Source organism: Scaptodrosophila lebanonensis, unplaced genomic scaffold, assembly GCF_003285725.1.
Source record: "Scaptodrosophila lebanonensis strain 11010-0011.00,11010-0021.00 unplaced genomic scaffold, SlebRS2 tig00000001-arrow-pilon, whole genome shotgun sequence".
Taxonomy (NCBI): domain Eukaryota; kingdom Metazoa; phylum Arthropoda; class Insecta; order Diptera; family Drosophilidae; genus Scaptodrosophila; species Scaptodrosophila lebanonensis.
Genome location: NW_022060529.1, coordinates 17,664,441 through 17,689,182, shown reverse-complemented (window position 1 = coordinate 17,689,182; position 24,742 = coordinate 17,664,441). Strand labels below are relative to the sequence as shown.

Sequence of the window (24,742 nt, the reverse complement as noted above, 5' to 3'; positions counted from 1 at the left end):
ACCTGCTCACAATTATTTTTTTTTGTTCACTACAAAATCGATTTTTGCACTATTTTTCTTCTAATGGCGCCTTGGTGCCATTACTTACAGTTTATTATTCATATTTGATGGCATTTTCACACTTAATGGTTGCAAATTAACGCACAAAGAACAAATTAAAATAAAAACAAAAAGAAGTTTTGTTGAAGAAAAACTTGATGGGAGGTTAAGCCTTTATAAAAACTCTGAAACGCTCTGTTCACTTTTCACACATAAAATGAGACACGAGCTGGCCTTTTTATAGAGGGGAGCAGTGTCGTAATGTTTATCCAGTGGCGTGGGCGCGTGGGGTGAGGGTTCGATAACTATTTGTTGATGAATATTTTGAATTCCGTACAGAATTCGTTGTTTATCTGCTGATGGAAAAAAAAATCGTCTCTAGCTCATGAAATATTTTATAGAGCACAATTTGTATACATAAGGCATTTTGTTCAGAAATTATTCCCCCAAAAATTTGTGCGACTATCGATAGTTGTATTGAAAACACAGCCCTAGTGGTGCATAGAAGTCGTGATTAATCATACGATAGACTGGCATCTATAGTTTATCGGTTGTCATTTGTGCGTTTCGTTGTGTCGGTGAAAAGCGAAATTTAATCTGTAAAATACGTAAAAATCTGCAGCCCTTTTAAATAAAAAACCATGAGCGGCTTTCCGGGAACGTTCGCGTTTGACGAATATGGTCGGCCCTTTATCATATTGCGCGACCAGGAGCGGCAAAAACGCATCACAGGCACAGATGCCATCAAGGTAATAAATCTCCTTATATCTTGTAAAAATGAAAAGGACATACATTTTGGAGGTGTCCAGTTTTAATTGAGGCGCTAGGGAACACACAAAGGTGCAATAAAATACTTTTGTAGCATAAACAATGACGCATCGACTGTCGAATGTTCCAGATGTTCTTTGCAGCCGGCATACAAACTATGCACATTTTAGAATTTTAAGCAGCATCAATGCACCATCAGACAAATGCACTTTCAAAGGAAGTAAGATGGATAGTTTTACTCGAAATACCCTCGTTTTTAAAGTTCTAAAGCAACCAGATGTCAATTTTAAATTTGAGGTTAACACGCCGCACAGATGTTTGGACACTGGCGGCGTCGTCACGTCTGAGTCACGCGCATTCAAAAAGCTGCACGCGTTTTAACTATATTTATGTATGTATGTATGTACGAAAACGACTGATTTTATTTTATTTACAGACGCACATAATGGCGGCCCGTCAAATTGCCTCGACGCTAAAAACATCGCTGGGACCTAAAGGTCTGGACAAGATTATGGTGAGTTCGGATGGTGATGTTACGGTTACCAATGACGGCGCCACCATTCTGAAGCTGATGGAGGTCGAACACGAGATCGCCAAGTTGATGGTGCAGCTATCGCAGTCGCAGGACGATGAAATCGGTGATGGCACCACTGGCGTTGTAGTGCTGGCCGGAGCGTTACTTGAGCAGGCTGAGGGCTTGATTGATCGTGGCATTCATCCGATTCGTATAGCAGATGGATTTGAATTGGCAGCACAGTGCGCAATCAAACAACTGGATTCAATTGCCGAGCCTTTCCCAGTTGATCCCAACAACAAGGAGCCACTCATTCAGATTGCTATGACTACACTGGGTAGCAAGATTGTGAATAAATGTCATCGCCAGATGGCTGAGATGGCCGTTGACGCTGTGCTAAATGTGGCGGACATTGAGAAGAAGGACGTTAACTTTGAGCTAATCAAGATCGAGACCAAAGTGGGTGGACGCATGGAAGATTCCATGTTGGTTAAGGGCGTTGTCGTCGACAAGACAATGAGCCACTCACAAATGCCTAAGGTGTTGAAAGATGTGAAGCTCGCTATACTCACCTGCCCATTTGAGCCCCCAAAGCCCAAGACCAAGCATAAGTTGGATGTCACATCTGCCGAAGATTATCGGGCGCTGCGCGAATACGAGCAAGAGAAATTTACCCAGATGGTGAAGCAAGTGAAGGATGCCGGAGCAACTTTGGCCATCTGCCAATGGGGCTTTGATGACGAAGCCAACCATCTCTTGCTGCAGCAAGAACTGCCTGCTGTGCGTTGGGTCGGTGGCCCCGAAATCGAACTGATCGCCATTGCCACCGGCGGCCGTATTGTTCCCCGCTTCGAGGAATTGACTCCAGAAAAGTTGGGCACGGCTGGGTTGGTGCGTGAAATGGGTAGGTGGATAATGCCCGACAGCAAAACAATTTCGCGAAATTATTAATTAAATTTTCGATATACCACAGCTTTCGGAACTTCGAAGGACAAAATGCTGGTCATTGAGGAGTGCAAAAACTCAAAGGCCGTAACAATCTTCTTGCGTGGTGGCAATGCAATGATCATCGCTGAGGCCAAACGCTCCATACATGATGCTATCTGTGTGGTGCGCTCTTTGGTGAAGGTTAGTCCACAAATTCAAGTTTACATTATCAAGTTCTAATACAATGTCCACATGTCTAGGATTCGCGTATTGTCTACGGTGGCGGCGCTGCTGAGATCAGCTGCTCTTTAGCTGTGGCAAAGGAAGCGGATCAGCTGTCTACGCTAGAACAGTATGCATTCCGAGCATTCGCTGTGGCCCTCGAGAGTATACCTTTGGCTTTGGCTGAGAATAGTGGTCTTCATCCCATTGAAACGCTGTCGGAGCTGAAGGCAAGTCAAGTGGCCGAAAAGAAGCCTACCTTGGGTGTCGACTGCATGTTAACTGGAGAATCCGACATGAAGCAGCACAATGTGGTCGAATCGCTGAATTCAAAGAAGCAGCAGCTGCTTCTGGCTACTCAGCTCGTCAAGATGATACTCAAAATCGACGACGTGCGCTCCAAGAACGACGGTAGCATGTAAATGCGAAAACACCCACACTTGTCCCCGCACCAATATATATGTACATCCTTCGCTTCGCTACACACGCACTATGCGCAACTCGCCTTCATCTAAATCTGTATTAATTGTTTATTTAATTGATCAACGATTCTTTGGAAAAGAAACAAACTGCAAGGAGTGAAAACCATTAAACGGTTTCTCTTGGTCTAATACATATTTACATTTACTAAAAACGATTCTTTTTTTTTTTTGGGTGGGAATCAGACTTTCTTGCCGTTGACGCTGACAAGCTGTTTTCTGTTCATCTGGTCGAAGAAGAGCAGTCCCGCAGCACGCTCAACTGTCTCGGGTGGTACTTGGAATACCTGGAGAGGTGTGTCGTCGCTGATAACCTTGTTGGGCATAATATAAGCCTCCATGTGCAGTTTCTGGTCCGCCGCCTCACTCACAATAACTTTGTAAAAGTGTGTGGGAACTGCCACGGTGTTGGGGCCAATAACTTCGTATTTGACGTACATTTTTCCATCATCCTCCTTGTGTGGCAGATATAAAGGACCAGTGCAGACATATACATTCGCATACGTGCGTGTGAGTTTGCGTACATAGCTTTCCAATCTGTTCCAAGAGTCCCGATTGAAGCCCTGGCCGACTTGTGGAGCCATGTTGGACAGCAGGAAAGTATCGTCACAATGTTTCTGATGCAGTCTATGGTTGCCCGCAGCAGCCATGTGGCCTCGATCGTAGCCGGAGCGGCGATAGTCCGTGTTCTGGGCACGAAAATAGGGATGTATGCTCTCGTCCGCTCTAAAATCACATTTTGAGCGATCAACAGCATCGTTCTTGGCCACGGAGTCTGCTGTAATATGCTCGAACACCCAGTGCGGCACCCTGTTTCGCCGATCATAGGACAACACATAGTCCGAATGGCTACGGACGTGGTCGAGGCCTGGAAAGCCATATTTCATGATTTGGGAGATGCGTGAAGGTGTCGCTGTAAGGTTGACCTCCCCTGGAGCAGGCGTCGCCGGCACAAGCGTCGCTGCTGAAACCGTACTGAAGAAGGGCAGCCCCGGTAAGCGACATATGCCCTCTTCCGTTGCGTCGTCTTTATTCTGCAGGCGGTTAGTGTAGGTGCCCAAGTAAAAGGCGCTGATAGCCGTTGCGCCGATTGTCAGGATGTTGCGCATTTTAGAGGTACTCATTTTGGCTTGCACTTTAATTGAACTATTTTAAATTAACTAATCTCTTAAATCTGACTATTGCACAATTCGTTATCACACCGCCAATCAGCTGTTTAAGCAGAGTTGCCAAAGCAACGAAACAATTGTGCATTAAATGGTTTGTGTCTAGGGTTTCTCTACCAGCTGTTATAAACACAGTGAGATAAAAATAACAAAACAGATTAAAATTAAAAGAAATGCAATTATGTTAGAAGCCCGTGGAGAATCTAAGTGTTTTATTTTCTATTTTAGCTGTTAATTTATGTAGAGCTTAAGTTTAGAGAATCAGTTAACTATTATTACAAAATAGTAATAATAATAATTAAAATCAAATTTTATTTCTATCGACCTATAGATTGAAGCCCGTCATTCCACATATGTATGTATAAAAGAGAAAGAAAATTCTAAATCATCAAATCAAAAATCGAGGTGCAAAAAAACTGAGATATTCTGTAAGGAATTCCAATATAAAAACCCTTTCTAGGCTCTCGTTTCCGAATTAACACCAAATTAAAAACAAGTGAGTTAAACAACTACATACAAGTATTTCAGTTTTGGAAAGTAATCGAAAACAAGAACAGGCCTTAATATTGATAAGTAATTTGCAGCTCTATTTGTGAGAAGTCAAATCGTTGTTTAAAATACTTAACATCCGCTGTACTTTATTTTGTAGAATTAACATCTACACTGACATTTTAACTTAAATACAGACACGCCTTTTGTTGCAAAGTTTTTTGAAATTTAAATTAATAAGTTAGTGTTAATTAAGTTTGATTATAACACAACGAATACAGGTATCCAATCTCATAATGAAATCACAACAGCAATACATTGTGACTTTGGCGATTCGGTGAGAACATTTTTCGCCATTGTTACGTACATCTAGTGGGCTGTTCCTATGGGGGAGGGGCCTTACAATCTATTGGAAAATCTGATTTGCTTAACCGACTACTAAGTACGTAGTGCTAGCACGACTCCTTATTGCAGTCGACGAAGTTGCTAAACTCCGTAGCGTTGGGTGGACCTTCGCTATATAGATATGTGACAGGCCACAGGCGAGCCGCAGCGAAATCGCTCAGGCTTTGCAGCCCACCGGGGCGAGGTGGATGCTGATTGTATTCACTGGATGCAGCTGTTGCTGGTTGATTTGGATGGTGTTTCTTCTTGTCCTTGTTCGAAGCCAGTGCTATGCTATTATGAGTGGTGTGAGTGCTGTTGCTGCCGGGATAGTAGCGATCGCTACACTTCCGCCACTGGTCGGGCTCATCACCAACAAAGCACCTAAGAAATCGGACCATGTTAGTCTCGGGAACACTAGTAGCTCTGTGGAATAGTCTACTCACCACGGGTAGTCGAAGCCCCGACTGTAACCACAAGGGTGCTCCACTTTGCAGCAATAGTCCCAGGAACCAATTTCAGCACCATCCGTCTCACAGGAATAGAAACCAGTGATCAGATTCTTCTCGCAGGGACTGCTACGACGACATGGCTTGCCAGAAACTGTATAATGTCGCCAGGCTACGTCCCCTTGATAAGTCGATGCGAATGAAAAGTGAGTTTAGAAGCGATTCAATTACAATGCGTTTGGAATAGTGGCTTTTGTTGGTTGAAGCCCATTACGCATGCGTAACACCCAGAACGGTTGGTTAGTACTTGGGGTACTTGGATTCGTCTTGCTTGTGGCGGATGGTGGTTAATTTTCCAACTGTACATGCTACATGCTAATAATTTACAAACGTTATTTACATTTGCCTCTACTACGAACTAATTACAAATACACATATACCGCCCTCGGAGATTGGCGGGGATACTTAAACTAGCTTGGGGTTATAAACATGAAGGGAGATTGCTTTGCACATGTTATTTACACACTGATGGACGTGCAACAGGTGAGGATTTTCAGTTTACCCGGTTCCCGAAATATATCCATGCGTCGATCGTTGTTCACACGTGAGCCACCGATTGTGTTCACTTTGTCGCGACACGTCCAATCGAAAGGATTCCAAGCGAACAGCCAGAAGTCGCGATCTTTCGTATGGGTGTAGTGCACATCGAGCTTGAGCTCGCTCTGATCGAGGTCAGAGAGTTCGCAGTTGAAGTTGCTGACCCGCGAGCTGCAATAGGTTTTAGTGGCAATAAATCATTGAAGAATGAAAAGGACCTTCCTGCAACTCACCCGTAGCTGAAGGCGTAACACTTGAAAGCCGTGGTTTCTCTAAAGCGTATGCACTCCTTTTTGCAGGCCATTTCCGAGGGCACAGATATTACTTTTTTGATGGCTGGCGACAGCAGTTTCGCCGGCGAGCCATAGCCCAGATAACACACTGGGGATCAAAGAATATTATTCGTAGAGCTCGGGAATTAAACGGTGTAACTGAGCTTACGTTTCTTGTGCTTCTCATCGACAATGGGTTGTATCTCACAGCCATGGCCATAGCTAGCCCGCTCAAAGATATCAAATGCGGCGTCCCGTATGAGATGCCGTTCTTTATCCATATCCCTAACGGGCCAATCACTCAACTGGCAATTGTCAATAACGCCCGCATGTCGCTGTTGTCCGTAGCGGAAGGCGAAGGCACGGCAGCTGAACTTGGTCGACCTGATGCACTCCATTTCACACTCTCCCACGGAGCGCACTGTAAGCGAGTCCCGCACAATCGACTTGAAGAAGCGTGTGGCATCAATGGCGCGGAAAAAGCACTCTGGAAATCGAGTAAATAAAGCGGCTGGTTTCCTCAATCCTCACCTACTTACGTGCATTCTGCGGACTGGCGAGTGCCGTGCTAGGACCGTCACTTCGTCCTGGCTGTCGACACACAGCCATATCGTCAGCCATCGAGTAGATGTCGTAGTCTCGATCAGGCTCAATATCCACATAGTAATCCAGCATGTTGACGGGTCTGTCGCACAGCATACAGTTATCGCGACCTGCCTGGTTATAGCGGTAGCTGTAGGTGTGGCATATGAAACCGTTCTGGTCGGAGCAGAGACGCTCGCACTCGGTCAGCGTTGGCACTGTAGATGCATGCTTGACGGCGGTCTTGTGGAGGCGGAATCCTTCACTGGTTTTGGCCGAGCATTCTAAAATGTGGATAAGGTGATATGTTGAGCGAGAAATATGGCGAGCTTAGCGTCTTACCATCCGGACCCGGACGTCTAGTCCATTGTTGTCTGTAGTCGTTTCTTCGTCTACCTTCATCGTCCCCACCATAGTGTCCATAACTCGATCCGGGGTAACTTATCACAGAGTTCGATTCACGTGGTGGGTCGCGGTGTGGTAAGCCCAATTGAGAGTAATTGAAATCGTGCTGATCCTTGCGTCTCTGTGAATCACTAAGGCCCCAGTATGAGGTATGCTTGTTGTTACTGCCACCGTAGCTGCCGCCATAGTTGCCCCAGTTCTCCTCAGCACCAATTAGGTAAGGCACGAATTTGTTTGGTTTCTTGTAGGAACTTCCACTGGGACCATCCCGGTCCAGATAGTTGTGTCCAGGAGCTGGGCCTGGTCCTGGTCCTGGCCCTGGTCTACTAGGCTCGTGTGGGCGATACGGCGTATAATCTGGTCCTGGCCGATAGGATGGTCTGTACTTGTCGATGCGATCAGTTTCAGGCCGTGGAGGTCTGTATGCAGAACTATCGTAGCCCGAGCTGCTGGGCAGAGTCTCCCAGCGATCCGGTCTGGCAGGTCGATAAGGAAGTGGTTCTGGCCGAGGACGTCCATAATCGTGCCGATCAATATAATCGGGACGTCCACCAGAATGATCACCATAACTACTTGGAGGTGTGTGGTCGAAGTAACTGGAGCCGTGGGAGGAGAACTCGTACGAACCAGACGAGGAGGATGAGTGATGATATTCCGATGAATAGGGCCTATGTTCATAAGAGCTTGGATGTTGTGGCGGTCCCGAAGGTCCTCGATAATGATCAACAGCTGTGCTGCTGGGTCTGTAGTGGCCACTGCTGCTGGGCCCCACATCTCCACCATAGCCACTACTGCTTGGCCCATAATTCTTATCAGACCAGCCGCTACTGCTCGGCTTGAAGTATATGGGGTTGCTCGTTAGCGGTCCTTTGGAACAATCCTGGCACAAATTGCGCCGGCAACTGGAAGGAGCATTGCGATCACGTTCATAATAATCATAGTCCGGATGTCGCAGCAGATTCGAATCGCGCCGATTAGGACTTGAATAGAGATCCATTTGAGACAACGGTATCTCGATCAGCTCACAATCGCCCTGTCCATGTCCGGAAGGATCGAGTCGGTAGTTGAAGCCCTCGCACATGAAGCGCTTTTCATGGCCACACTCCCGCATGCACTCCTCCACGCGTTCGCAGGAAATCGTACGACGCACGAAATGGGGAGCTATACGCTTGCCGGCTAGCACTCGTCGGAAGCAGGCTGTAATGTAGAGATTTGGAAAAAAGTGTTTCGAACTCTCAATCTCACATGCAAATCGATTACGTAATCGCCAAATGAAACTGAGGCGGAGTCTAAGCCATTCTGGGGTTTCGGTTTCGGCTTCGGCGATGAAGAGCTCATAAAAACGACTATTGCAGCTGCCACCAAAAACTGAAATCAGTCAAGCGTTCCACTCGGCCACACGGCCAGAACCCAAGATCGGCGAACAACTGTTCAGCTTGACGTTCATGTTACTTCATGTTTTTGCCGTCGTCGTTGCTACTACAAGGGGCCACATCCGTTGCCATTTTGTAAATTATGTTCAAGTCATGTTAGTCGCAAAAGCGATATGCCCCCAACGCCAGCGGACACTTTGCGATCTACACGATCATGCGGCTGTGACACCGACACCGACACCGACACCAACACCGATGGTGGCAGCAAAGTGGCAACAACCTTCGCAGAAGATTATCTGGAAAATTGCCGCTTTGCATATTCAAGAAGATTTTCTTTCAAGAACTCAGCGGACCAGACTTAAACACATGGGACTAGGTCTCATTGTTAGAAGACATTGCAAATTATGCAAATTACTTTAATACGCAGAATTAAAAGCCACACGCAGTACATTGACCGTGCTACCAAAAAAAAAAAATTGGGCATATAGTATCTTACCCTTTGCATCTTCCACTACAATGATGGTGCTACTTAGACTGCTGTCCCGCGTAGGACTCACAAATTTGGCGATGCTGCGACCCTGCAGCGTGCCGAGCAACAGCAGCAGCAGGCTAAAGCTAATACCGACTGAATGCAACCACATCGGAGCGGGCTCAACGAAGCACTAACTGAGCCACTATGGCAGACCCGCAAACGAACCAAAATTGAATTTATAATCCAATGACAGCGTGTCACGCTTGCGTTTAGAGTTCTACGTTCAGAGCTCTATTTTCGGGGGCTAAAACACAACTCACAGCCCGTGATGCTCACTGATTTGCCACAATTACGCAAGCGTTTGTCGTTGTCATACAAGTATGTGAGCCAAATTGTTTGCAACAATAATAATGATATGGGGCTTAGGAATTTGAATGTCAAACAAATTAAAATTCGGCGCCTAAAATATTAGCATCGCGCCCACAGTGGAGAAGCAACGAGGCACGCAAACACATCTCACTCCATCCCTTTCGCACGCAAAGGATTCGTTTGCACGTTCTTTTTTTTTTGGTCGCGTCGTTACGATTCTAATGGTCGCGTAATTCGTGGCCGAATGAACAGACGCTGTGGTCAAGCTTGCGGTTTTATATTAGAATACCACTTGTGCGGAATTTAAAAAAGCTTTAGCGTCTCGACCCGAGCTTTTAGACGCTCGTTCTCAATGTGTTCGTAGGTGGTGGCGCCAGAAGCATGAATGGATTAGTGTGTGTGTGTGTGTGTGCAGCATGATGCTGAAGCCTTGAGTGTTTTTAATGAGTGTTTTTGGCAGCTGATGGCTTATCTTTGATTCACTTAAAATTACAATAAGCATAAATATGTTTTACTTAGAAAAAACCTCTAAAATTACAATGAAGGGGCTTCGCTTCGGTGCTGCCAAAGAGTTGGGCGCGACCATGTGAGCGGATGGGTATTAGTATTAATAACAAGGTGCTGCAACGCACAGGACGGTTCAAGAGCTTCTGAAACGCCTAATGTATGATATTATAATAAAAGTAAGGTTAAGTCGAACCTATTTGAAAATGGCAAAGGATGACTGCTAGGGGGGGGCCAAAAAATGTCAATTTTGATTAAATAATGCACGATGCGCTAAAATAATAACTTATGATAATAACATATGATCAATATAAAAATTTCAACAAATCCAACTCAGTTCCATTTTAAGGCGAAATAGTACGCCATTATAATGAATGTGTTGTCGACTTCATACAAGTACTTATGGCGAACATTTTTTAAGGAAGAAGAAATTGGTAATGAGTGTAGGCTCAGTATATTAGTTGGATTTAAAGGATGGTTAATTCAATCAAAATATTTAACTTGTTTTCTGCATAAAAATTACTCAAATAAAGTAAAATATGCGAATATATAATACGTAGATAGAAGTAACAAGTAATCAGAAATTTCAAGCTGAAAAAAGGTTGCTTTTTTAGGGAATTGCAGCTATTCAAATGACATACAAGCTAGTTTATTTATTTCGTAAAATAAAGCAAATGGAAGAACAAACTGAAAGGAAATTAAAAAGTGTGACGCACCCCAACACCTTCTTCTGGCACCACCCTGCTAGTAACACTCAAGGATGCTCGTTACTGCAGTTAATTGAATTCAAGCTTATACCATTTGTTTGCTTATTATGCATAGCACATTTATCGATGATAATTACTTATTTGCAAAAAGTTTGTTGCTTAAGTCTTTCGTTTTCTTGCGGAATTTCGTCTTTGGTTTCCACATACTATGAATACATAGAGATGTATGTATATAGAATGCCACACATGAGGGACCACTGCAGCAACTTACCAGCCATATAGCCTAGCATAAGGCATTCATCATCGCACTGACAAACAAGACAATCACTAGCGCTAGAGCCCCCCTCCCTCCATACCCATCTCCAACCACCGTGCTCCTTCATAATAAGTATGGAGAACTGTCTGCAGTGCGAGCTTTGCTGCAAAAAGCAGACAAGCTGAGCGCATTTCCGTTTCTTAATCAATGTCACTGCTGTCACTCTGACTCTCTATACTTGTGTGTGTGTGTGTGTGTGTGTGTGTGTGTGTGTGTGTGTAAGAGTGTGTTGTGTGTGTGTGTGTGTGTTAGTGGGTGGTTTTTGTGTTCTAGACGGACGGATTTGCATACAATGAATGCAGTCGACCCAACGTCAGAGCCAACCTTTTGGCGCTTGTTCAAGTGCATTTTATGCAGTTGCCTTTTTCTATTTCTGTTGTTGTTGTTGTTGCTGTGATTGCAAAACTTTTGCCCTCAACAACATGAACAGACACACACACACACACACCCACAGCCATAATGTTATTCATGTTAGTCTGGGCTGGCTGGCAATGCTTCCGCTTTGACTCGCCACACACAATTGAAACATTCTAATCTTCAAGTGTAAGTAGCAATCTGTCCCACGGTTAATAAAACTAACTTTAACCAACACGGTGACGGAGACAAATTAATTACATTTTCGGCCACATGTCAACATGCCATCGTCATTGCGATCGCGATCGTCATCGTGCTACTCTAATTAGTTCTCGCTCAACAAAAGCTTCCATTTGAACTTGGCGAGGCGGGCTTATGTCATTGGCGCATAGACAGCAACCCAACTAACCACCCGCTGTTGATATTATTACTATATTATTTTTATTATTATGGGTTCACGTACTCGTCACACTCGAGAACTCTAAAGGAAGTTGAGTCAAAAATCAAAACGCTGCGTGTTCCGCACATCGCTTCGACTGTCTCTTAATTATTTGGTGCTAAGCTTAAGCCTTTAATTCGGCATAAAGTTGTCGTAAATCTTGGCAAACTTTCTTCAACTACCTGTTTATGCCACACAAAGCAGATTAGCATTCTTCTTTACTGCTGAGCCCGCAATTGGAGGTAATTTATTCTTCCCACTGCTGGTTTTGTTGCGGTTCCGAATTAAATTCTACCATTACTAGGATAGTTTGTATCCATTTGTTTGTTGTTGCGATGACATCATGTGGTCTCGGCCATAGCTATACTTTTGGCCTTATCAATAGCCCCATTACCCAATATTTGCGCTCCACTTGCATGCAAAGTTTTGCAATTTGTCAAAACTATAGGTACATACGAATATATATACAGAGAACTATTTGTTAGGCTCCCATTCTGTGTAGTGTGTGCATGGATTTTTTTTTTTTTTTAATTTTTTAGCAATTTATACGCAATGAGCTTTAGGTTTATTATTGAGTGCACTCGCACAGCATTTGATTTGAACACTGACACCCACCCACACATCCAATACCCAGTAATGGGTTTAGTTTAGTTTAGTTTTGTTATGCCAATGGAGGCGAATAGTATGTGGGTCAACATTGTGCTTTTTGATCTTTTCTAGGTGCATCGTAATGGGTTTTAATTATGCGCAATGTTAATTGTTTGCCGTTGTAATTGTAAAAGCTTTCAATTGACGTCAAGTGTACGCTTGACCCGTATCACGCCTGGTTATTGAACCTAATCGGTTAGGCACGAATCCGAATTAGTTGGGTTCGACAAGGGGGGGGGGGGGGGGGGGGGGGGGGGGGGTGTAAATTAAAGATTATGGACAGTTCACATTGAATATTATATAATATAATATAATAATATAATATGATTGTCCAAAAATGCTGGATTAAATTAGTTAATCCCAACATTTAATGCAATGTTCGTGAAAGTTACTTTAAAGACCATCATTTGGGCATGAACCGACCATTATCTTTACTAAATATGTCCGTAGGAAGCCTAAAGTACGATATTCCTAAAATGAATACAACTTTTCAGAAAACTGGTCAACTTGCTTCTATATATGTATAATATGCATCGTTACTTTAACAGCTTTTAGAGTATTTTATATGAGACTACAGACTTGGAAAAAAAGTTGGGGAAATAGTAAAAAACTACCATTCTATCATTCCTTATACTTGTTAATTGATTCCCGTAAAATGTTGTTGTTATAGGGATACTTTTTCTTTAGCTCTCTTCACGTATTAATGAAAATCTAAAGATTCAAAGATTCACCCTTGAAGTTAAGTCTTTGTTATAGGGGTAGATTTTCTTTAGTTTTAATGAAAATCTAAAGATTCAAAGATTCACCCTTGAAGTTAAGTAATTGTCCACAAGTTCAGACAAAAGTGAATTGCTTCCTATATGAAAGGAATAATTCATTACGTATTTCTATAAGTTCCCCCTTCAGGCTTCCTATGGATGCTGTGTTAGTTAATGCTGCGATACTCACCACTCATTCCTTGGTCCATGGGATAGCGATCCCGATCTCTATCTCTATCACCGGGCATGGGCCTCTCTACATCAAATAAATTAAACACAGAATTGGTTGGGATGATTGATTGTCATGAAGGAAACGTGGGACATTGTCTTACTTTTATTGCCACCTTGCATGTAATCCTCCGGGTTGAAGTAAGTGGCAATGGTCTTGTCATCGTCGTAGCCATCTGGTCGCATTATAGTGCCATTACGGCGCACATAATCATCTCTATGCGAATCTTGGTATCCACTTCCGCCACCAATACCAGCGCCACCACCACTACCACCACCACTACCACCACCACTGCCTCCACTACCGCCTGCATAGGGAGGTGGTCGTATCGAAGAGCTCATTCCGAACCCATCATGTGGAGGATCTGGACGGTTTGTGTAATCGGGCCTGGGCTCGCGATGTCCGTCAAAGCTGGGGCGGGGTCCGTATGCGGGCGGCGTTGAGCTCTCGTAAGGTCGCGTTCCCGGTTGGTAGGTGGGGCGATCATTGGGGTAATTTCCTGGACGAGGCGCATAACTGGGTCGCTCCTCCGAAGAGGGACCCGGTCGCATAGTGGTGGGCATGTAGCGCTCGGGAGTGCCGTAACTATAGCCATTGCCATAACCCAGGCCAAAGATTGGACGTGGTGGTCCCTGCGGCGTGGGCCGCACGCTGTCTTCGTCAATGGCATACGGAGGTCGATAGCGATCCTCGACTACGGGTACATTGGCCGCATAGCCACCCGGAATGTAAAGATCGTCATTGGGCGCCGGATAGTTGTGCTCGTAGAGCATCGGATGTTTATAGAGGGGATAGAGATCGTGGGTGAAGTACAGGCGATCGCCAACGCCGGGCTGTGGTGGCAGTGTGGGGCCTGGTAAGGGTCCCGGGCCCTCCAGAGGTCGCTCATCAGTGGTGGGTGGCGATGGATTCACCACCAGCAGCGGCGTGCTGCCAACGTCGACAGGACGGTTGGGCAAATGCACGGGTGGTGTGGGAGCGGAACCACCATAACCACCTGTGCTGATGGGACTTGGTCCACCGGGCATGGGAATCGAATTGTCGCTCAAATCAAAGCAATTTGTTTTGCGCGTATACAAATCAAAGTCGGGATCGAAAATAACCCCTGCAGGCCGCCCTCCGCTCGTCCCATACTGCTCCGACGACAACTGACATGTGCCGTTTCCGCGTCGATGCACACTGCAAGATCGAAAGCAACAACAGTCAGCAACAACAATTGAGTAATCGCTTGACAGCCGACTCACCCGAACGAGATCGCCTGACACTTCTCGCCCGCCTGCAGACACTTTTCCTTGCACATCTTCAGCGAGTTGGTGTCTTCGGTCCGGAAGGTCTTCTCGAATGGCAGCATTGCCTCCAGCGCAATACGTTCGAAACAGTCTGCAACAACAGCAACAATAACATCGCTAAATCAACAAAAATCAATCCAAATTGTTGCAACGAAAAAAGTTCATTCGTCTCAGTCTCAGACGCATTTTGTTGATATTGGCGAATTGGGCAATGGACGCCAATTTAGATGCGTCCACAGTCGAGCTACTCTATAACGAATTTCATATGAGGAGTGATGTCATCCCCATTAAGTAGTATTGTTACTAAGGCCTCGAGCGTAATTCAAGCTTCGGAACTAACTATCTGATCTTCACAGTGTAAAAGTCCAAAAATTTCAATTTAAGAGATTAAGCTATTATTTGTTTTCTATATTGTAATCTAAATTGGCAACCCCTGTTTGTTGATGAAATAAAAAATAAAATTATAATATCAATTCCACAGTGAATAAAACACTAAAATTCTGTTACGCTTAATTCTGTTTTTACACGGTAGATTGGTTCCTACATAAGTCGTGTTCAAAAAAAAACCGTGTAAAAAAAGACAATGATCATATGAAAAATAAATCTTGCTAAGTGGAATAATGGCGTGTAATCATATATAAAATTTTTAATTTTCAAACCGCATAAAAAAAAACCGTGTAAAAACAGAATTAGGTGTACTTCATTGTGATAAAAGAACCATTAGCAAACGAGAATATTACGATAGAAAGTTAAGGCCAAAACTGGACTTTTTGATATTCCATATTGGCCCTAAATAATTGAATCTAGTTTCAAAACGTTGTAAGCCAAGTCTTTAAGATTTTTTTTAAAATCAATATACACCTAATTCTGTTTTTACACGGTAGATTGGTTCCAGAAAAAGTCGTGTAAAAAAAACCCGTGTAAAATAGACATTGATCGTATGTTATTTTGAATCGTGATAAATGGAATAAAGTCGTGCAACCATATAAAAAATCTGTTTTCAAATCAAAATCGTGTAAAAACAGACCGTGTAAAAACAGAATTAGCTGTATACGATTTTTTTCTTTTTTACTTAAAAGTGACTTAAGAACACCAAGAACTAGACAAATGATTTTATAGGCGGCTATTGACATGGAAGAAAAAGTTGAGAAAAAACCTTTACAAACGTGTTTCTACATTCTTAATTTAAGATTAAAGATACCGATTGTAAAGGAACCTTAAGAGCAGAAAGCTTTTTAATGGAATGCTGATCGAAGTCCCTAATTTCGTTTTAGACGACTAAGCTGATCTTGCCTTTAAAGAATATTTTACAAATAACTCAAAAACAATTTCGAATTTCGACATTTTTGATTTTCAAAAGTTAGCTGAATATCATTTATTAATTTCAAAAGATACTAAACACCATGTAAAAACTGTTTTTTGTATTCTAAAAGGCATTAATATTGTAATGAGAGGCCGTAACTAAATACAACAATATAATTATTTATTCATTAGCTACATGTCGAGTGATTACAAGTTCCTTTGTAGACACAAGAAAACAATAATTTTTGAATCAATGAAACGCTGATCCACTTTAATTAAATTAACGTCTTTTAACTAGGTTTATTAAAAACATAAGCATATAATCGAATGAAAAGAGAGTTAGGCAAATAAGTGGTTGCTAAAAAATAAGTTCGATCGGATTTAATTCTAAGTTATTCGTATTTTTTGTGAAGCAGTTCGTGGGAAATAGGTTTGACAGTAAAAAGTATGACATAATGGGCCTTTAGAGACAGAACTAATGCTCTTAGTAGGCAGTTCGTTTTAGAAAGTTCGACCTGTAGGCATATGCCCCATATCGTGTCTGTCGGGCATTTGGGTCACAACAGCAGCGTGGCAGTGGCACGACGATTGCGTCACATACATATGTATTTGTGGATGTGGTATGCATATACTAGTCTGTATGTAGCACGCACCACTTGCACTTTCAAGGCCGTGTGGTTGGCGTTGGCCACAGCTCGCGGTAGGTATGGTAGGTTAGTTTTATTGGGCTTGCAATTGTCCATCCGTCTGCCTGTCTGTCTGTCTGTCTGTCTCTGTTCTGGTTTGTCATTGTGTTCGAGCAATTGTTCTTTATTTAAATTTAAATTTTATTAGCATTGCGTGTCAAGCGGCCTCAGTTGACTGCCATTAGCCCGACACCTGTCCCTCTGCCTGGCACCTTTGTGAGTGTGTTTTGGATTATACATTCTTTTTGGACTCATGTGGCTTTATTATTAGACATAGACTCTATCAACCAAGAGTTGCTGCGATGAAAGCCAAATCCATGAATAATTCAGAAAGGTCAACAGACAACAAAAGTTAATTTACCTTCTGCGCAGCTTTTCTCAGCGCAAGGTTCTAGTTTATGAGCTGTGTAATAACCCGATGGGTATTACCATTTCCACTTACCATTGCGGGCCGAGACGAGCTGGTTATCCACGGTCAGTGCGAGTGATGGCAGAGGCTGGCAAATGCTGAATAATGCCCAGAGGCCGAGATGCAATATCCGATAATTATGGTAACACATTGCCACATATATATGTATATATCTAAATCTATAGATTAGTAAAGGAATTCTTGTTAAATGCACAATTGCCTTTCACACACTGCTTGCTCTCTTCTTTTTTTGAATTCTAATTTGTACACTTCCTTTTACATTATTGCTGGGCTAGTCATTTATTTATTTTCACTTCTTTTCTTGCACAACTGTTTGGATCGACTTGAGTTTTAAAACTGAAAGACAGCGAACAGCGTGAGGCGCGTAGAAACCTTCTGGCTTTCTTCTCTCTGGCGTTCGCGTTGGCGGCAATGCTAGATTTAGATTCGCGTGCCAGTCCACTTCATTTCTTTTGCTTCGCTTCCACGCTTCGTTTCGCTACTTTTCACATTCTTTCACCGTTAATTATGTTGCCAAAATATGCAGATCATTAAAAATATAAGCCAAGATCGACCACGAAGGGCTTAGTCACTCCAACCAACGTCCAGCTGCCAATTGTCACTGCCACTCTTTATGGGTTCACTAAAGCTTTTAGACGTCTTTCGGCATTTATGTAGTATTTGTTTTATGTCTGGTCGCGGAAGAAGTAAGATCAGCATAATTAGAGTGTGCGCCTCTCCTCATCGATGTGTCTGTGTGTGTGTGTGTGTTTGTATGTTTGTGCGGTGTGTATCAGTCAGTCAATAACCTGGGCAACGAAGCGCTACAGCTGCCAGCCGGGCAGTCAGCCAGCCAGCCAGCCAGCTAGCCAGCCAGGGAGTCGACTCTGTTGGCTTCCATGACTTGGATGACGGCACTACTGCAAGTTCTAATAAAAACTGGGTACTACAGCAATTAGACTGCCTGTGACCTTTCGGGCCAAAGTTTAAACTCAGACTCAGTGTCGCTTTTCAATCGAAACGTTTTTCGTACTTGATAATTAAAATTGTGTTGTATTTTGTATAATTTTGCAATCCCCATGAGGCTAATGACAAAGTGCTCAGCAATGCGTAAATAAAACAAACGTTAAGCCAAAAACACAACTCTGCGCAAAAAAAATTATATTATAAACAAAAATGAAGAGCCGCACATTTTAATTGTTCTTTTATGGCTTAGCTGTCAGTCAAAAATGTATTTTTCGTTTTAAAGAAGAAAAATTGAATAACACTAATAATTCATGTTTAGCCGCGCAGTTACCGCGATTGTGGTAGAAAATCAACTCCTAAGCTTGTAGTACATTGGCGACGGTTTATGATTAATTATGCCGTCCTCTGTTAAATATAAATACTTGCAGAAATTTAAAAACAATTTAAGTCAGCCATATCTTACTAGTTTGTTATAAATCCACAGACTGCTGGCTTTAGGCGAACAACAAACATTTATCTCATTAAATAACACTAATAGTTCATAATTTATTTATAGCCTCGCAGTTACTCTCTATATTGACGTCAACTTATGATTATTTAAAGCCGTTTTCCTCCTGAATTTAAGAACTTACATATTAGGCCGTCTCTACTCAAGAATCAAGAAAAAAAAATTAAAATTCTCTAAACTTGGTCAGCTTTGAAGAAGTTTCCAGCGCCTAACACCTTTACGGTTTGATAAGTTCGCAGAGTTCTGGCGCTTTTCTTTCTATTGTTTTCCGGCTGTAGGCGATTAAGCTGCGAAATGTAGCAGTAATCTTAATGCTAACGGTAACAGTAACTTTCGGCCAATTCCAAACTTCCGTTGCGCTTTTTACACGTTTGACATTCGCGAATTGCGGCTAATTAACGAAATGAGAAGAAAGCTGGAAAGATGCGCACGCAATATTTTGCCCATAATTACAGTACACGCCCACCTACACCTACGCACACACACAAATCTACAGAAGATCACACACACACACACTCACGAATACGAGAGTTTTTTTTTTTAATTTGTTATTTTGCATTGGCCATTTAGTCATTGACTAATTTCAATGAAATTTACTCGCTTGGATTTTTTTTTATTTTTTGTTATTTAGTTTCTGTTTTGTGCATTTTTATTTGCAAGCCGCTTTCGACTCGTTCCGCACTCGCTAAACAATTGAAACTGAATAAAAATTCTGATTTAGTTGTATTCGAAACTCATCGGAAGAGCAAAAGGCAGCGACAGCGACGGTGACGGTGGCGGCGACGCAAGCAGCGGTGGCGGCAGAGACAGAAACCAACAACAATGCCAGCACTTTTTTGTTTAGCTTTCGAGCCGTCACTGTTATTTTTGTTGTTGTTGTTGTATTTTCCAGCATTTAGATTTTAGCTCTTCACTGAGAGGCAAAGTCGCGACGTCTCTTCGACGCTAGGCCGAGGCAGTGGAGTTTGGCGCCGCACATCGTCATCATCATCATCATCATCATCGGCACTAACATCATCATTATTACATAGTTTGGAGTACTAAAGCGCTCCTAAGCGACTCCAGGCCGACTCCCACTTTTGTTTGCCATTCCATTTCCATTTCCTCACGCCCAACGCTTCGGTAATGGCGCTCTAATAGCCCGCCGGCAATGACTTTTGAAAACCGTTCCACGCCGAATTGTGAAGAAATCAGTGTAGACGGAAGACACCTCGAGTGCCAGGCGTAATTATTCTGTGTTTGTCATTTGTTCTACACGTATTCCAATTAAAATTAAAAGCAGCCACACACAGTAGGTAATTCTAGAGTCTATAGGGAAATAAAATCAAATTGGGATCACTTTTGCTTTTTTGGCCTAATTCTGATTTCCACAAATCGAAAAATTCAAATCAAATTTATTTTGAAATATTTAAATTCGCATTCGAAAAGTAATTTTAGAACTTATGCAGTCTATTAGTGATTAATATAAAAAAATTCCCAATAATTTTGCTACATCAATTATTGGAAAAAAAATACAGAAATATTCATTAAGCTCTTAAGTTAGGTTATGCGTTCTTTTGGGAGGACAAAGTGAAATGAACTGTTAATTATGAAAAGTTTATGAATTGACCTTTATAGCAATGATGTGAACTGTTGCTAAAAATATTGCGATTCCGAATATCTATTGAATAGTTCTTTAGAAAATAGTTCAGTATTTAAAACCAATTGTTTTCAATTAAAACCAAAATATAGGAATGATTTATTATTGTTTTTTTTCTCAACTTTGTCTTAAAGAACAGTTTTTGTACCCCATTTCGCTCCTCCATTCATTGGCAAGAACCGTTTTACGTATATTTTAACAAACATGCGGTAAAATCTAGAATTAAGTGTTCAGTTTTTCAGGATTTATATAATAGTTTGGCTCTATATTACAATAGAGTACAATAAAATTTAGACAATCATTTATCTAATTCGGCAGAGTTTTGGGAAAGTAAAAAGGAACTAGTTTCCTGTCTACAAGTATGAGGAAAAAAAGCAAATAAAAGTAAATATATATATGTTTTTGTTTGATTTAATATTTATTATATCCGTTTCAGCTTCTTGCAATGAAAAACTTGATATTAGTATTTGTACGCAAAATACTATAATTATTGAAAAAGAGATGCAAACAGAATCCAAACAAATTACAAATACTCTGAAGGAAAAGTTGTGAAAACACAACTTCACCAAATTGTGGTTGCTATAAATGAACATTTGTCCCATTGTGCCTTACTGGAGCACTCGATTGGATCAGTGGTGGTGTTGTATCAACATGGTTCTGAATACTTGCTTCTGACTACATCGTCTGACTCATTATGCCATCTTAATTTTCATTTCTTGTTCTCAATTTACGCTTTGTTAGCTGGACTAAGAAGCGCGTGAGTTCTAATTTCCAACCCCAACGTCCCCTGCATAATAAAGTCTGTGACTGCCAAATGCAATTCAGCTTTCAGTTACCAGCTGCGGTCCAAGTTTGTGACTAATTTCGAATACTTCGTTGAAGCGTTAATTAGTGCAAGTTTTCACTGTAGCCTTAAGAGGAGTTTTATGAGGCCCATTCGTTCATACATACTTGTATAGTAAATGTGTATGTGTACGCTTAATCATAATTGGTGACACCTCTAAGTGCGCATAAGCGCGACCTTGTCATGCTCGCTGGCGTCTAATTCAGGCCGGGGTTGTTCTTCTTGAGCGGCTGCGCTTGCGCCGTCGTCGTCTCCGTCGCCGTCGAAGAGGCAGCGCCGTTGCTGCTTAGCGTCGTCGTCAGCGTCGGCATCAGCGTTAAGCCAGCGCAGCGCAAGCAATGGCCAGGAGCTGGCTACGCTGAAAGATGACCTCATCAAGAGAGGGCTGGCTAATTTGCATATGCCAGGAATTCTAAAGAATATAATTAAGACGACGTCCACGCCCCCTGTTCAAGGTGCAGCAGCGGCTTAACGCTTCTTAAGAATATTGGACAGTAGCAGCTTGAAGGTGAGCCGTTTAATAAGCTTGCTAAGCGTTTATCAAAGTTGGCGCCAAAATGTGAAGAAGTAATAAAAAAAATATATAAAATTGGCAATAAGCAATTGGCATCGATTGCACAATATTATATGTCAGTGCGGCCAAACTGTCAGAGCGCAACGCCTCTATTCCCCGCTCTTCTTCTCCTCGTTGAGCGCTATCAAAAATCGCATCAAAATTCAATCAAAATTCAAGTAACGCTCTTCGAATGGCGTATGCCTCATGGATTCACAATTGGGGGAAAAATGAAGAGCACGCACCAAGCACTGCCATCACGTTCGGGCGTGAAAACTTCAATGCATCGGAGCGCGTGTCTAAGCATAAGGGGCCAGTCCAGGCCAGGAGCACGCCAGCGAACTCGTCCCTTCAAATCGACTGTAACAGAAAATTAATAAAATTTAAACCCATTGGGTAAATCGATTTCGGCAGACGCATAAATTTGTCAAAGGTGATTGACAGTTGTAGGCTAGAGCGTGTCTGTTGCGCGCGACCAGGAAATGCTCCGATCAGGTGACACCACGTACGCTCCAAGCTATTTGCATATGCATGTGAACCTCTTAATGGGCGCCAGCGCCAGCGCCAATCACATAGCTGGAAAGTGAGTATCAAGTACATAACTCATCGCAGATCTGTTCAATGCGACATTTCCCTATCTTATCATAAATGGTTTATTTATACCAGAGCAAATTAATGTCTAATATATCATGCCGGCTGGCAAACACGTAACATGTGAACGCATGTCTACAGTCAATCGTAGCATTGCAGAAATTAAAAAAATACAAAATTAGATTTGTGCACATATTTAAGAATCAATTTAAATGATTATTAAATTGAGTTGAAAGCGCGTAATCAAGTCGCGCCGCAATAAATCATGCTTTAAAACACTTGAGTGCCATTTTCCAATAATGCTTTGCTGCCAATCAGACGCGGCCATTGACTAGCAAAATTGTTATATTTGAATATTTTTTGAGTATCTGTAACCGGCTATAGAGTATAGGCTTAAAAAAAACCCCCCAATGGATTCGACTGCTGTTGCAATAACGACAAACGATCGTCAACACTATCCGCCACCACGAAAGATTTTCATAATAAAAGTGGGCACAACAACATGTTTACGACACTGACCGCCAGCTGCAGGCTGCAGGCGTTCCAGCTGGGGGACTGGGACTTGGTAAGCTAGTCAGAGTCAGGGAGCATGCTGTTCCACATTCGTGGAAAAAAACAAAACTCACTTTGCAGGAAGTATTTGTATTTGCAATTCGGATTAACTGCTAAAATCGCTCGCGCCTCTGTGCGGAGAAAATGAAAGTACAAATACTCGTACATAGTATATCTAAAGTTTTGCGGGTAGATGGGGACGTCGGGGGAGAGTTCGTTCAGACATACATTGGCTATAGTATATTTATCAAAACAAATTGATTCGCATTACGCAATTAGTCAACGAAATTTGAGCAATTATTGTACAAATTTCTATGAAACACAATTTGGAGCACAGCTTATGTGGCGAGTCGGGGGCGTGTGGAAGCCTCAAGCCACCATCCTCTTTGTGTTACCAATTTAGCCATTTTCCCGCCAGCTCTGGATTTTTTAAACTCCCAATGTGGAAGAAATTGTAATTGTCCCAGCCTTTTTCATTGGGAATAGGAACAACATTTATATATATCGTTAACAATAAGCCAAGACGAAACCCTATAGTACAGTTTTGGGATAAAAAAAAAACATCCTTAAAAAATATTTTCAGATTTCAAATTTACAACTTGAGTTTTATTTATTTATTTGATCAAAAAAAAAAAAAAAAAAACAACTTTAAGAATAAACATTATTTTATGAGTTTTATTTTTTTTTTTGCTAAAAATATGATTTTTGCTTTTATTTTTATTATAATATATCTAAGAAAATGAATAACATTTAAAAAAATCATTATTTTGTAAATTTCATAATAACACTTATAATGATTACAGTCCATAGTTTATACTAGAAGCTCATCTTGATAATACAATACATTTTTACCAACAAATATGAAGTCCTTCAAGAATAGCAGCATCATTTATTTTTTCAGGGATTTCTAGCTGGTTTTTAATTGCTCATCTAGCCTTTTTTGGCACTTGGAAAGCAGCAGCACTGCATCCAACACAACTTGCGGAAAAACACAGTAGCCTACATACTACTGGCATATATACATTTACAGAGTTGGCTTAACAGTACGCGTATTGAGATGGAAATGTTTGGTAACAGACGTGCCGGTTAACAGACACGCCTGACAGCAATAACATTGCTACAATTGCAACAGCATCTGGCGCCAATGTTATGTCAAGGCGTGGACAACAACAACAACAACATGACAACATAACAACAACAATGACGACGTAACCGCCTAGAGTACAGAATGCAAAATTCCGCATTTTATCCAAAAGCAGAGGCTAAGCCGCTCAAATGCTTGTTAAATCGTGCGATGCATTGCATGATTAAGTCGCCGCTGCTGGGCTTCGATTTGGGTTAGGGCTGGCTGGTGGTTGCTTGACTTAAGCTGTTAAGTAAGTGCTCAAAAATCCAAAAAATCAAAATAAAAAATTGAAACCAAAGATAGCAGAAACCATACAATGACCAAAGTGCGTTTTATTGCAAATTTCCGTTACTTATGTTGAACGCGTGCGTACGTGATGTGCTCCTTTGAAACTTCAATCGTTGGCTTAGCTTCTGTTTTTCTGCTTTTGTTTTTGTTTTTTTATGTGTGTGTGACCCATTTACGACTTTAATTGCCAACAACAACAGTAACATGCACAATAACAAGCTGAGAGACAGCGACCGCACTGTTAAAGCCAACATAACATTCAAGGTCGTTACTAAGATGTGCCCCTTGATATCCAAAAAAGGGATCGGAAACGAATCGCAACTGATTGGCGTGACTTTTATTTTCATGATTTTATTTTATTTTCATTTTTTATTTATAGTAGGTTTTGTTTTTGTGGTCTGTTGCCCTTACGTTCACTTTCTGCACGACAGATTGGTTCATTGGCAGGTGGACGGACTAGGGGACAAAGCAAATGAAGGCATATACTTGTACCTACAGTGGAAATACAATAAGGGGAAGATCCTATT

The 24,742-nt window shown here is 42.1% G+C and overlaps 3 protein-coding genes across 3 annotated transcripts; 1 reads left to right on the top strand and 2 right to left on the bottom strand.

Moving 5' to 3' along the window:
- Positions 1-589: 589 nt before the first annotated feature.
- Positions 590-3,104, top strand: LOC115633687 (T-complex protein 1 subunit epsilon). Its single transcript, XM_030531144.1, has 4 exons — positions 590-788; positions 1,244-2,225; positions 2,295-2,449; positions 2,509-3,104. Exons 1-4 carry the CDS (start codon positions 681-683, stop codon positions 2,890-2,892), a joined length of 1,629 nt encoding a protein of 542 aa, XP_030387004.1. The 5' UTR covers positions 590-680; the 3' UTR covers positions 2,893-3,104.
- LOC115633688 (endonuclease G, mitochondrial) lies at positions 2,983-4,121 on the bottom strand. The gene has a single exon (XM_030531145.1). The coding sequence runs from the start codon at positions 4,071-4,073 to the stop codon at positions 3,132-3,134; it is 942 nt and encodes a 313-aa protein (XP_030387005.1). The 5' UTR covers positions 4,074-4,121; the 3' UTR covers positions 2,983-3,131.
- A 700-nt stretch (positions 4,122-4,821) lies between these two features.
- Positions 4,822-22,969, bottom strand: LOC115628667. The gene is made up of 14 exons (XM_030524876.1): positions 22,876-22,969; positions 21,904-22,018; positions 17,182-17,246; positions 14,707-14,842; positions 13,764-14,641; positions 13,566-13,688; positions 13,424-13,489; positions 7,231-8,490; positions 6,846-7,172; positions 6,476-6,793; positions 6,268-6,415; positions 6,000-6,205; positions 5,435-5,618; positions 4,822-5,372 (listed from the first exon to the last, which is right to left on the bottom strand). The coding sequence occupies exons 1-14, from the start codon at positions 22,967-22,969 to the stop codon at positions 5,057-5,059; spliced, it is 4,236 nt and encodes a 1,411-aa protein (XP_030380736.1). The 3' UTR covers positions 4,822-5,056.
- Positions 22,970-24,742: the final 1,773 nt, after the last annotated feature.

Excerpts from the sequence above, each read along its gene's own strand:
- LOC115633687 (XM_030531144.1), top strand. The coding sequence starts at position 681 with ATGAGCGGCTTTCCGGGAACGTTCGCGTTTGACGAATATGGTCGGCCC. Across the intron at positions 789-1,243 it reads CAGGCACAGATGCCATCAAG|ACGCACATAATGGCGGCCCG; the intron begins GTAATAAATCTC and ends TTTTATTTACAG. Across the intron at positions 2,450-2,508 it reads TGGTGCGCTCTTTGGTGAAG|GATTCGCGTATTGTCTACGG; the intron begins GTTAGTCCACAA and ends CCACATGTCTAG.
- LOC115633688 (XM_030531145.1), bottom strand. The coding sequence starts at position 4,073 with ATGAGTACCTCTAAAATGCGCAACATCCTGACAATCGGCGCAACGGCT.
- LOC115628667 (XM_030524876.1), bottom strand. The coding sequence starts at position 22,969 with ATGTACGAGTATTTGTACTTTCATTTTCTCCGCACAGAGGCGCGAGCG. Across the intron at positions 14,642-14,706 it reads TGTCAGGCGATCTCGTTCGG|TGTGCATCGACGCGGAAACG; the intron begins GTGAGTCGGCTG and ends TCGATCTTGCAG. Across the intron at positions 13,490-13,565 it reads CATGCAAGGTGGCAATAAAA|AGAGGCCCATGCCCGGTGAT; the intron begins GTAAGACAATGT and ends TATTTGATGTAG.